General features: G+C 42.6%; 1 protein-coding gene across 1 annotated transcript in view; it reads right to left on the bottom strand.

Moving 5' to 3' along the window:
* The window catches only part of LOC132392450 (inactive dipeptidyl peptidase 10-like), a 905,047-nt gene that overhangs the window by 694,046 nt on the left and 197,413 nt on the right, over window positions 1-13,588 (bottom strand). Inside the window, exon 3 of the mRNA XM_059966307.1 lies at window positions 2,767-2,862. Coding sequence (XP_059822290.1) covers window positions 2,767-2,862 — 96 coding nt within the window. The remainder of the gene's footprint in view (window positions 1-2,766; window positions 2,863-13,588) is intronic.

Here is a 13,588-nt window from a genome sequence, read left to right as displayed (position 1 = left end):
AGCCTCCAGTCCTCGGGGTCGCATTGCCGATGGCCATTGGAGGGGGCATTGTAGTGCACTCGGCAGAGGATGGTGCTCAGAGAGGCTTTGCTGGAGGGGATGGTCGGAGGCTCGGAGGTTCGACGGACTCGGAGTCCGTTGCGGTCGGGGCGCTCTCATTGTGTGCTGCGTCTGCAAGGCTGGGTCCGTCGGCGCCTTAGAAGTCCATAGAGGGAGTCTTCCTTTCTGCCGCCTGCATGGGATGACGAGTCTATCGGGATTCTGAGGACTTGTGGAAACTGTGTGGTGGCTTCTTTTGAACTTATAGTTTTTTATGGTCTGTTTTTTTAATCAATTATAGTATTGTCTGCAGTGTTGTAACTATATGTTAACTATAACTATGTGTAACTATGTGGTTTTGTGTAGGTCTTGTAGCTTTAGTTTTTGGTTTGTTGGGTGGTAGAGTTGGTCTCCTCACTTGGTATGTCTTGGTAGTCTTGTTTCGTCTGGTGGATTTGGAGCTCCTTTCCAGGGAACATGCTAAGATGGTAGCACGATATTAATATGCAACAGCCTCTCCGGACTCTGGATTTGGGGATTGCCAAACGTTATGTGGAGTTTCTGGTGTAGTCTGTTTTGTTGTTTGCTATTGTGATATCATTCTGGAGGAACGTTGTCTCATTTTTTAACTGCATTGCATTTGTGGTTTCTAAATGACAATGAACTGAAACTAGAACTAGAACTAGAACTAGAATTGTGAACGCAGTGCTCTGGAATCAACTGAGCCCCTAAAAGGGCTGACAGAGAAACCAGGAAATCTAACAATGAGGAGGAATCTGTCGCTATGGCCTGTCTTCCCTATATATCCATGGCTTCTGGAAGGATCTGCAAGATCTTGAAGAAATACCAGATTAATGCCACTCACAAACCCGTAAGGAAGCTCAAGTCACAGCTTTTTGTGGGTCAAAGTTAATCAGATCGACTGGCATTTACAGGACCCCCTGTGAATGCGGAGCAGTGTATATCGGCTAGACGGGACGCACAGTGGAAACCCACATCTAGGAGCACAGGAGGTGTATCCAAGCAACACACAGAATATGCTGGAGGAACTCAGCAGACCAACAGCAGCTATGGAAAAGAGTGTAGTTGATGAGATCCTTCCTCAAGACTGAAGAAAAAAAGATGAGGTATCAGAGTTAGAACGTGGGGGTAGGGGAGAAAGTTGTGTCCATTTGCTTTACCTGGAGAATTTGGGGGTAGTAGAATACTGCATTCACAATGGCCAATAGAACAGTTCATGGACTGGTTATGTTGACACGTTTGCGGCAGCAATGGATAAGGCAAATCATCATTCCAGCACAATGTTATCACATTCATAGAATTAATTATATCCACTGATGCATGATGGTGATCTTAAAATGGCCCTGCAGTACTCAGTGTGCTTACTGATCAGGCCAACCTGTGCAGCCATTATGTTGAAACAATTTGGACAGGAAGCAGTCAATAGACAATTGTGGACTAGATAACAGAAACAAAACAGTTAAGTGTACTTGATCCGATGTGATCGTGAACGGTACAGAGGGCTGTCACTGTAAAACAGAGAGAGAACACCTATAACACAGGCACCTAAAATCAGTGTTCAGGCATCGAGTTCTTCCCCTTTCAATTCTATTAAGAAGAATCTTTCATAAATTCTGGAATTTAATTTTACTTCTTGCTAAAATCTAAGCAGTAGATACTGCTCTTTCAAACTCAGTTATAAACAGAGCACATTTTTGGTCTTATCCAGATAAATGTTACAGGATCAAATCATGAAAGAGCAAACACGAGGAAATCTGCAGATGCTGGAAATTCAAACAACAACAGACACACAAAATGCTGGTGGAACACAGCAGGCCAGGCAGCATCTAAAGGGAAAAGCACTGTCGATGTTTCGGGCCGAGACCCTTGGTCAGGAAGGAAGGAAGGATCATGAAAGAGTTGTAGTGATACCACCTCCATCATGGTTCACTGCCACTGCAGTCATTTTGAAACACATCCAGCATTATGATTGACAGAAACTAGGCAGACAGACTGCACTAGGCAAAGTTTTATAGTCAGCAAATATCAAGTACTGGGGGAACTCAGCAGGATGAGCAGCATCTTTGGCAGGATATGAATGATCAACATTTGGGTTAAGACTCTGAGGCAGAAGCTGCTCAGTCCACTGAGTTTAACCAGATGTGCCCATTTTTTTTGCTTCATATTTGGACATCTGCCATCTGGTGTGTCTTTGTTTTACTCTCAGAAACGCACTACGTAAATGATACTTTCTTGACAAATTGATCTCATCTTTCATGAATAGCTTATTTCTTTACCAAACTGAAAGAGTACCTGATTTTCAACACATTTCAGAAGATGGAGCAATAAACACCATATAAATAAACACCAATAAATGTTGTCTAAACACCATATGAGTTCAAAACGGTTGTGAGACTTAGATTTAAAAATTCAGACGCAGACAGAGTACTAAAATAAATGAAAAGCAGTAATTCCCTATAATCTTAAAATAAAAACTGCATGCTTTTCTAACACCATTGGAAAATCAAAATAGACATTTTTCTTACAGAAGCACATGCATAAATTTAAATGACAATTTGTGCCATTGGAACCATAACTTTCTGTGTCATATTATATTCTCAGATTATTTCATGAATATTTAATTCCTAAACTCTACCAATTTTACTCCAGTTGTTGATTCTTTAACTGTTATACTTCAAGCTTATGAGTTATTGCCTTATGACATACCGTTTATCCATTTTACTTCAGGGTCATGAATGGTGAACTCTATTCTAAATAGGTCATCCAATGACAGTCGAGCATCTGACGTTTTCAAAGCATCATCTGAAATAAAATGTGGTGAACAATTAGTCAAAGCTTTACAGAATATAATGCTGAAGTGATTAAGGAAACAAATTATATGTCATTCCAGGTGCTTCTAAATTTCTGACTTTTTACATGAAATCATTATTTGAAATAGATTTTGAAGTGCAAAAATTAAATGATAAAATTTCACAACTCATCTTTCACACATTATTCAAAAGGGCATGCATGGTAATATAAATATATTTATAAATAATACATCTTAAATACATTTCTCTTTGTTTTTATGACATTATGCAGAAGCAAAATCCACTGAAGAGATGTTTATTTCACATTCTTGATTTTTAATCTAGAACATTACTGCTGTTTAAAACAGCATGATTTAGAATGAGTCCTACTAAACTTCTGCCAACACCTGTCATTTAAATTCCTCTAATTGTTCCCCAAGATATATTCTCCTTTAGGGGTACAGGATGTAAAGGGTCTGATACTAGAAGATGGATGATCTTATCCAGTTATATTTGATTTTGATTTCCTCAGGCTTTGATATTTCAGTTTCTTCTCACATTCTCACTCTTATATTTCTTTTTTTGTTGTCAGCAAAACTTTTTCAATAACAGTGGCAACAACATCTCTACAGCCTCCATCAGCATAGGTGCTCTACTCACTTTACACTTATAAGTGTGAGGCTAAGCATAGGTTCAATGCAATATTCATATTGCTGATGACCCCACTGTTAAAAGCTGAATCAGAGGTGGTGACAAATCAGCATATAGGAGGGAGATTGAAAATCTGGCTGCGTGGTATCATAACAACAATGTCCTACTCAATGTCATCATATCCAAGGAGCTGATTACTTCTTGCAGGAGAAGGAAGGCAGAGGTCCATGAGCCAGTTCTCATCAGAGGATCAGAGGTGGAGAGTGTCAGCAACTTCAATTTCCTGAGTGTTACAATTTTGGAGGATCTGCCCTGGGCCCAGTATATAAATGCAATTATAAAGACAGTACAGTGATGCCTCTGCTTCCTTAGGAGTTTGTGAACATTCAACATGACATCTAAAACATTGACCATCTTCTAATGATATGCAGTGGAGAAGATATTGGCTATATGACAGCCTGGTATGGAAACACCAGTGTCCTGGAATGGAAAATCCTATGAAGAGTAGTGGATACAGCTGAGTCTAACATGGCTAAAGCCCTCTCCACCACTGAGCATATCAACATGAAACACAGTCATAGGAAAGCACCATACATCATCAAGGACAACCATCACCCACGGCATGAACTCTTTTCAATCTTGCAATCAAGAAGAAGGTACAAGAGCCTCAGGACCACACCACCAGGTTCAGGGACAATTGTTACCCTTTAACCATCAGGCTGTTGAACCAGAAAGGATAACTTCACTCAACTTCACTTGCCCCATTATTGAACAGTTCCCATAACCTATAGACTCACTTACAAAGACTTTTCATCTTATATTCTTGAAATTTATTGCTTATTTATTTATTAATATTATTTCTGTTTTGTATTTGCACAGTTTGTTGTCTTTTACACACTGGTTAAATTGTTGCAGTCTTTCATTGATTTTGTTATGGTTATTATTCTATCGATTTATTGAGTATGTCTACAAGAAAATGAATCTCAGGGTTGTACATGGTGATATATATGCATTTTGAATATAAAAGTACTTTGAACTGACACTAGTCAGGCTCAACTTGATGTATTGTCAACTGTTTTGGCCCCATATCTCAGAAAGAATATATTGTCATTGGAGAGAGTTCAGAGGAGGTTCTCGAAGATTAGTCTGGAAATGAAGGGGTTAAAATATGAGCAGCATTTGGCATCTCTGGGCCTGTACTAAAAGAATTTAGAAGAATGTGAGGGAATCTCATTGAAACCTACCAAATGTTGAAAGGACTAGATAAGGTGGATGTGGAGAGGATGTTTCCTATGGTGGAGTTAGTCCAGCTAGAGAGCACAGCCACAAGGGGCAACCCTTTAGAACAGAGATAAAGAGTAATTTTTAGCCAGTGAGTAGTGAATCTGTAAGATGTTCTACCACAGGCTGTGATGGAGGCCAAGTCCGTTTGTATATTTAAAGCAGAAGTTAATAGCTTCCTGATCGGACAGGGCATCAAAGAATTTGGTGAGAAGGCGGGTGTGTGGGGTTGAGTGGAATGGCAGAGTAGTCCTGATGTGCTGAATGGCCTAATTCTGCTCCTTTGCCTCAAGGTGTTGTGATCTATCATAACAGAAAGGCCTGGTACTAGTTCTAGGTGTATTACTGACCTTTAGTTTGAAAGTGTTATATACTTCAATTAGATGCATATACCGGTAATCACTCTTTAAAAAGAACAAAAAAAACCATAAGACACAAAAGCAAAATTGATCTATTTGGCATAATATTCTCCTCCTCTCAATTCTGGCATTTTGCATTCTTGTTTTTTGACACAGAATGCTGGCATTGAAGAATGGTGGATAGAAGCCTACGATAGAAAACAAAATCCATTTTGGAGCAATCAATTTGAAACATTTGGAAAGTTAAGTATGATCTGATGGGCTCAATCCGGAAGAAATATCTTGCACTAAGGTTATGGCTAAGGGAAAGAGAAGGGAAGTCTCAAACGAAGGGTAGTTGAGATCTGGATCTCATGCTATTGAAAGGTCATCAGAACAGAGGGACAGAATTGAACAAGACTCAAAAGTCAAAGTAAATTTAGTATCAAAGTACATATATGTCACCACTATTCTTTTTTTTTTCTCCAGTCTTGCTGGGGAAAAAATATACAAGTCATGTAAACAATTGAAGTGAACAACAGCAGTCTGAAACAAAATTCAGTCCTCAGATCGGAGCCCTGGAGCCGCTGGGAGAAGGCCCAAAGCCCGGCTTCTCTGTTCATCATATTAGTGGGCACAGAGCACAGCAGATGGGCCAGTCTTCATAGCCTCAGTGCCATGGAGATGGATAATGAGACAAAGTATCCTTAAAGTAAGACAAATATGAGTAAATCTGCAGATGTTGAACATCCAGAGGAACACACACAAAATGCTAGAGGAACTCAGCAGGTCAGGCATCATCTATGGGAATGAATAAACGTGACATTCTGCAGATGCTGGAAATCCAAAGCAACACATGTAAAATGATGGAGGAACTTGTTTTTCTTCCTCCTCTCCTCCCACCTTCTTATTCAACTACCCCTTCCTTTCCAATTCTGATGAAGGATCTCGGGCTGAAACGTTGAATGTGTATTCTTTTTCATAGCTGCTGCCTGGCCTGCTGAGCTCTTCCAGCATTTTGTGTGCATCTCTAAAGTGAGATCATTGATTATGAGAACCTCTCAATGTAGTTAAGGACACAGAATGATAGTCAAGTCAACTTTTATTGTCATTTTGACCATAACTGCTGGTTATATATATATATAGTACATAGTAAAAATTATATATTTATATATATAGTACATAGTAACAATGAGATGTTTTTCAGGACCATGGTGTTACCTGATACAGAACAAAAACTAGTCTGAACTATGTAAAAAAAGCAATACAGAGAAAGCTACACTAGACTACAGACTTACACAGCACTGCGTAAAGTGCACAAAAACAGTGCAGGCATTACAATAAATAATAAACAGGACATCAGGGCAAGGAGTCAGTCCAGGCTCTGGGTATTGAGGAGTCTGATAGCTTGGGGGAAGAAACTGTTACATAGTCTGGTCGTGAGAGCCTGAATGCTTTGGAGCCTTTTCCCAGACAGCAGGAGGGAGAAGTGATTGTATGAGGGGTGTGTGAGGTCCTTCATAATGCTGTTTGCTTTGCAGATGCAGCCAGTAGTGTAAATATCCGTGATGGCAGGAAGAGAGACCCCGATGATCTCAGCTGACCTCACTATCCGCTGCAGGGTCTTGCGATCCGAGATGGTGCAATTTCTGAACCAGGCAGTGATGCAGCTGCTCAGGATGCTCTCAAAACAACCCCTGTAGAATGTGATGAGGATGGGGGTGGGAGATAGACCTCCCTTAGATTTTGCAGAAAGTAGAGACACTGCTGGGCTTTCTTTGCTATGGAGCTGGTGTTGAGGGACCAGGTGAGATTCTTCACCAGGTGAACACCAAGAAATTTGGTGCTCTTAACGATCTCTACCGAGGAGCCATCGATGTTCAGTGGGGAGTGGTCGCTCCATGCTCTCCTGAAGTCAACAACCATCTCTTTTGTTTTGTTCACATTAAGAGACAGGTTGTTGGCTCTGCACCAGTCCATTAGCCGCTGCACCTCCTCTCTGTAAGCTGACTCGTCATTCTTGCTGAAGAGACCCACCACGGTCGTGTCATTGGCGAACTTGATGATGTGGTTCGAGCTGTGTTTTGCAGCACAGTCGTGGGTCAGCAGAGTGAACAGCAGTGGACTGAGCACACAGGCCTGGGGGGTCTCCGTGCTCAGTGTGATGGTGTTGGAGATGCTGCTCCCAATCCGGACTGACTGAGGTCTCCCAGTCAGGAAGTCTAGGATCCAGTTGTAGGGGGAGGTGTTCAGGCCCAGTAGGCTCAGCTTTCCAATCAGTTTCTGAGGGATGATTGTGTTGAATGCTGAACTGAAGTCTATGAACAACATTCGAACGTATGTGTCTTTTTTGTCCAGGTGGGTTAGGCATAGACATGATGGAACAGTTTTAACTGTTTGCAAGAGGATGCAGATAAGTGGAATTATGAGGCATGGATCAGTAAAGATCTTATAGAGAGGGATACAGAATTTTGAAAAGCAAAAAAATTATGTTTATGAAGCTTACCCAGATCAACCAGAAAGTAAATTCATAAATAGGCATTTCCTGAGTGTACACATTCTGCTTGGTTAACCACTAGCCCTAGGTGCCATGCTGCACTGTTAGACTCCTCATGAAACTCAACAGTGCCACTTCTTATTCAGTGCCAACCTCCACAGGTTATGAGCTCTAGAGAGAAGCTGGCAGTACTGGTGAATAATAAATTAAACTTTTTTTTTGATGTCATATTCCCTTTCAACATAAGTGGTGGCTATTTATCTCACTCTGTCAATGCCAGCTCTTAGAGAATTCCCATCAATATTTCCAGGCAACTCATCCTCTCTCCAACATCAATCAATCCCATTCCCTTATCCATTTCCAGACAACTCATCCTCTCTCCAACATCAATCAATCCCATTCCCTTATCCATTTCCAGACAACTCATCCTCTCTCCAACATCAATCAATCCCATTCCCTTATCCATTTCCAGACAACTCATCCTCTCTCCAACATCAATCAATCCCATTCCCTTATCCATTTCCAGACAACTCATCCTCTCACCAACATCAATCAATCCCATTCCCTTATCCATTTCCAGACAACTCATCCTCTCTCCAACATCAATCAATCCCATTCCCTTATCCATTTCCAGACAACTCATCCTCTCTCCAACATCAGTCCCATTCCCTCATCCAATCTCTTTTCTACCATCTACCTATACTAGGAATGATTTACAGAAGCCTACTGTCTTATCAACCAGTGTGATAAGAAATCAAAGCAGTCAGAGACATAACATACAAACTCCACAAAGACAGTGGCTGGTCAGAATGAAACCTGGCTCGCTAGATGCTTGAGACAGCATCAGCACTACCTACTGCCCCACTGAGCTGCTTGCTTAAAAGGTTGTTGTACTGTACATGTGCACATACAAACAACTAGCCCTTTGATATTTTATTCAATAATTTATTTCTTTATTGAAATACAGCATGGAATAAGCCCTACTCCCCCCTTTGAACCATGCCACCCTTCAACCCTCAATTTAACTCTAGCTTAATCACGGGACAATTTACAATGACCAATTAATTACCAACTGGTATGTCTTTACATTGTGGAAGGAAACCAGAGCACCGAGAGGAAAACACTGTGCTTTCAGGGAGAATGTACAACTTCTTACAGATAGTGGCGGGAATTGAACCTGGGTCACTGGTACAGAAAAGTGCTAAACACTACATTACTATGCTGTTCCAAAGGAGGACTTGTTTGGGAGTGAGCGAACCTTCTTCAAATATTTTGTTAATAATATTGAAAGTGATTGCTTTGACGCTGGTGGAGTTCATGGGAGTGAGACTGCAGATGGTGACCGAAGTTTGGGGGTGGTCACGAAGAGAAAATGCAACCATTTGGGAGCAGGAAGAGCATTGCACTGTGCAATAGGCCATGGAGCTGATGATCTGTGAGTGAATCCCCCAGTAGCTTATGCCCAGATCACGCTGAAAGGAACAATGTCTTACGCGGGCAGGGAAACAAACATCTCGTAAAGAGTAAACAGTAGTCACGTAATAAACAGGTCAACCAGTAATTATAATTTCAAAACACTATATTCAGTTTCCTCTTTTTTGTTGTTAACTTTGCCATTTTGCAATCTGGAACTGTGGACAAGCAAGAATGTAGGCTTCAACAAAGCAGACAATATGCCAAAACTCTTCATCTCAACCACTTATCAGAATTGCATTTTTGCATATTAACTGTGCAAATCCTAAGCAAGGCATATATTTAAAACATTTTGAACTATGTACATGCTAACCACAGTGTGCTGCACGCATAAGAAGTAATGGTGAATAAGTTTAACTGTTACATTTCCCTGCACTCAACATGCAGAATAAATCCAGTATCTCCAAATTTAATTAATAGTTTGGGATCTGTGAAAATATGTTTTCAACCAATACATTTCTGAATGGCCTAACACAGCCAATAATTAGCTTAGAAACAGTGAATTGGAAAATTGAGTTTTTCACATCATTGATAACTGGATGCTTGAAGAGCTTTAACATCCACTACCTGAATGTGTAATCTTTAATTCCTATAAATTCTGAGTTCATTCTTGTGACCAGTGGAGATGTAAATCATAAGTTATTTACTTTGATTTTCCCATGGCATTTTGATTCTCACTTTTTTCTACTTCTCTCATGATTAATAAATGCAATGGAAGTACCATGTTAAGGAATTATTTAATCTATATCTGTTTGAATTAAAGCTTTTACAGGATTTTATTTCCCACATTTATTAACAGTAACAAAATCTAGTGCCCTTGAAAGAATAGATGATATGTATCTCACCATCAGCATGTATATCACCATCAGCAGGTACCTCACCAGTAGCATGAATCTCACCAGAAGTGTGTACCTCAACATCAGCACATGTGCCACCCTCAGCAAGTGTCCCACCATCAGCAAGTGTCCCACCATCAGCAAGTGTCCTACCCTCAGCAAGTGTCACACCATCAGCAAGTGTCCCACCATCAGCAAGTGTCCCACGATCAGCAAGTGTCACACAATCAGCATGTGTCACACCATCAGCAAGTGTCCCACCATCAGCAAGTGTCCCACGATCAGCAAGTGTCACACAATCAGCATGTGTCACACAATCAGCAAGTGTCACACCATCAGCAAGTGTCCCACGATCAGCAAGTGTCACACAATCAGCAAGTGTCCCACCATCAGTAAGTTTCACACCCTCAGCATGTGTCACACCCTCAGCATGTGTCACACCCTCAGCATGTGTCACACCATCAGCAAGTGTCACACCCTCAGCAAGTGTCCCACGATCAGCAAGTGTCCCACCATCAGCAAGTGTCCTACCCTCAGCAAGTGTCACACAATCAGCAAGCTTCTCACCATCAGCAAGTGTCCTACCCTCAGCAAGTGTCACACCCTCAGCAAGCGTCACACCCTCAGCAAGTGTCACACCCTCAGCAAGTGTCACACCCTCAGCAAGTGTCACACCATCAGCAAGTGTCACACCCTCAGCAAGTGTCACACCATCAGCAAGTGTCACACCCTCAGCATGTGTCACACCATCAGCAAGTGTCCCACCATCAGCAAGTGTCCCACCATCAGCAAGTGTCACACCCTCAACATGTGTCACACCCTCAGCATGTGTCACACCATCAGCAAGTGTCACACCCTCAGCAAGTGTCCCACCATCAGCAAGTGTCCCACCATCAGCAAGTGTCCTACCCTCAGCAAGTGTCACACAATCAGCAAGCTTCTCACCATCAGCAAGTGTCCTACCCTCAGCAAGTGTCACACCCTCAGCAAGTGTCCCACCATCAGCATGCATCCCACCATCAGCAAGTGTCACACCATCAGCAAGTGTCCCACCATCAGCAAGTTTTCTACCCTCAGCAAGTGTCCCACCCTCAGCATGTGTCACACCATCAGCAAGTGTCCCACCATCAGCAAGTTTTCTACCCTCAGCAAGTGTCACACCCTCAGGATGTGTCACACCATCAGCAAGTGTCCCACCCTCAGCATGTGTCACACAATCAGCATGTGTCACACCATCAGCAAGTGTCCCACCATCAGAAAGTGTCACACCCTCAGCAAGTGTCCCACGATCAGCCTGCGTCTCACCATCAGTAAGTTTCACACCCTCAGCATGTGTCACACCATCAGCAAGTGTCCCACCATCAGCAAGTGTCCCACCATCAGCAAGCTTCTCACCATCAGCAAGTGTCCTACCCTCAGCAAGTGTCACACAATCAGCAAGCGTCACACCCTCAGCATGTGTCACACCATCAGCAAGTGTCCTACCCTCAGCAAGTGTCACACCATCAGCAAGTGTCACACCCTCAGCAAGTGTCACACCATCAGCAAGTGTCACACCCTCAGCATGTGTCACACCATCAGCAAGTGTCCCACCATCAGCAAGTGTCCCACCATCAGCAAGTGTCACACCCTCAACATGTGTCACACCATCAGCAAGTGTCCCACCATCAGCAAGTGTCCCACCCTCAGCAAGTGTCCCACCATCAGCATGCATCCCACCATCAGCAAGTGTCCCACCATCAGCAAGTGTCCCACCATCAGCATGTGTCACACCATCAGCAAGTGTCACACCCTCAGCATGTGTCACACCATCAGCAAGTGTCCCACCATCAGCAAGTTTTCTACCCTCAGCAAGTGTCACACCCTCAGGATGTGTCACACCATCAGCAAGTGTCCCACCCTCAGCATGTGTCACACAATCAGCATGTGTCACACCATCAGCAAGTGTCCCACCATCAGCATGTGTCACACAATCAGCAAGTGTCCCACCCTCAGCATGTGTCACACAATCAGCATGTGTCACACAATCAGCAAGTGTCCCACCCTCAGCATGTGTCACACAATCAGCATGTGTCACACCATCAGCAAGTGTCCCACCATCAGAAAGTGTCACACCCTCAGCAAGTGTCCCACCATCAGCATGTGTCACACCATCAGCAAGTGTCCCACCCTCAGCATGTGTCACACAATCAGCATGTGTCACACCATCAGCAAGTGTCCCACCATCAGAAAGTGTCACACCCTCAGCAAGTGTCCCACCATCAGCATGTGTCACACCATCAGCAAGTGTCCCACCCTCAGCATGTGTCACACAATCAGCATGTGTCACACCCTCAGGATGTGTCACACCATCAGCAAGTGTCCCACCCTCAGCATGTGTCACACAATCAGCATGTGTCACACCATCAGCAAGTGTCCCACCCTCAGCAAGTGTCCCACCCTCAGCAAGTGTCCCACCCTCAGCATGTGTCACACCATCAGAAAGTGTCACACCCTCAGCAAGTGTCCCACCATCAGCAAGTGTCCCACCCTCAGCATGTGTCACACCCTCAGCAAGTGTCACACAATCAGCATATGCCATATCTGACTATCAGTATATATCACACTACCAGCACGGGTCTCACCATCAGCACATAACTGGCCATGAGCGTGTATCTCATCAACAGCGGGTATCTCACCATCAGCACGGATCTCACCATCAGCGGGCATCTCACCAGATGTGTGTTTCTCACTATCAGCATGTATCTCACTATCTGCATGTATCTGACCATCAACATGACCATCAGCATTACCTACATATTCTGCCCTGAAAGGAACTTGATAGAGTAGGTGATGTCTCTATGTATCTCACCCTGAGAGCTGCATAGTAATCTTTTAAAAAGAAAATTATGGTTTTTCTGTGATTGGATTCACTTAGTCAGCTACAGGTATTATTAGTTTAGTTTAAGTTTTAAGTTTAGTTTGAAGGTTTTAATTATAGTGATAAGCAAATAAGTAATTGATAAACAAATAAGCAAGTAGCTATAGTCTCCCAGGTAACTGGTAACCCAATATTTGTTAATAAAATGACACATGTAGCACAGAACCTTGGAGTGCATGGTTGCCTGGGCAGCTAAGAGTACAGTATCAACCATCTGAGGTAAGAATAGTAAGAATGACTGTAGCAGAATCTAATGATTTCCTGAAGCAGGATTTCAGGTGATGTATTCCATTCTTAAGAAACCAATGCTGATGGAAGTCGTTGGCACATTTGGCGTCCAGAGCTGCAAACTGCTTCTATGAATTGCAATACTTGTCTGAATGTTATGGAGCTTGGTTCTGTGATTTGGGCATTATAATAAATTTACCTGGACTTGATTTTCAGGAGGTGGTCATATCTCTTACAGAAAGTGCAGTAGGATTAGTTAGTCATGATGGACAAGAGCATAAAATGACATGTGAGGTGGATAATAAGATGCAAAGAAGAATGTTGTGGGAGCCTTAGCCTTTGTACTTATTCACAGACATTATTTTTCAGCGTGTGCAGATTTTAGAGTTGACACTGAGCAAGCACAACATAACACCATGTCAAGGGAGCAAGTAGAGTCGTAGCCTCCCAGAAAATTACAGCACAGAAACAGGTCTTTCAGCCCATCTGGTTCATACCAAATCATTAAACTACCT

Source organism: Hypanus sabinus, chromosome 4 (genome assembly GCF_030144855.1).
Source record: "Hypanus sabinus isolate sHypSab1 chromosome 4, sHypSab1.hap1, whole genome shotgun sequence".
In the NCBI taxonomy this organism is placed as follows: Eukaryota; Metazoa; Chordata; class Chondrichthyes; order Myliobatiformes; family Dasyatidae; genus Hypanus; species Hypanus sabinus.
This window is presented reverse-complemented; position numbering and strand designations above follow the sequence as displayed.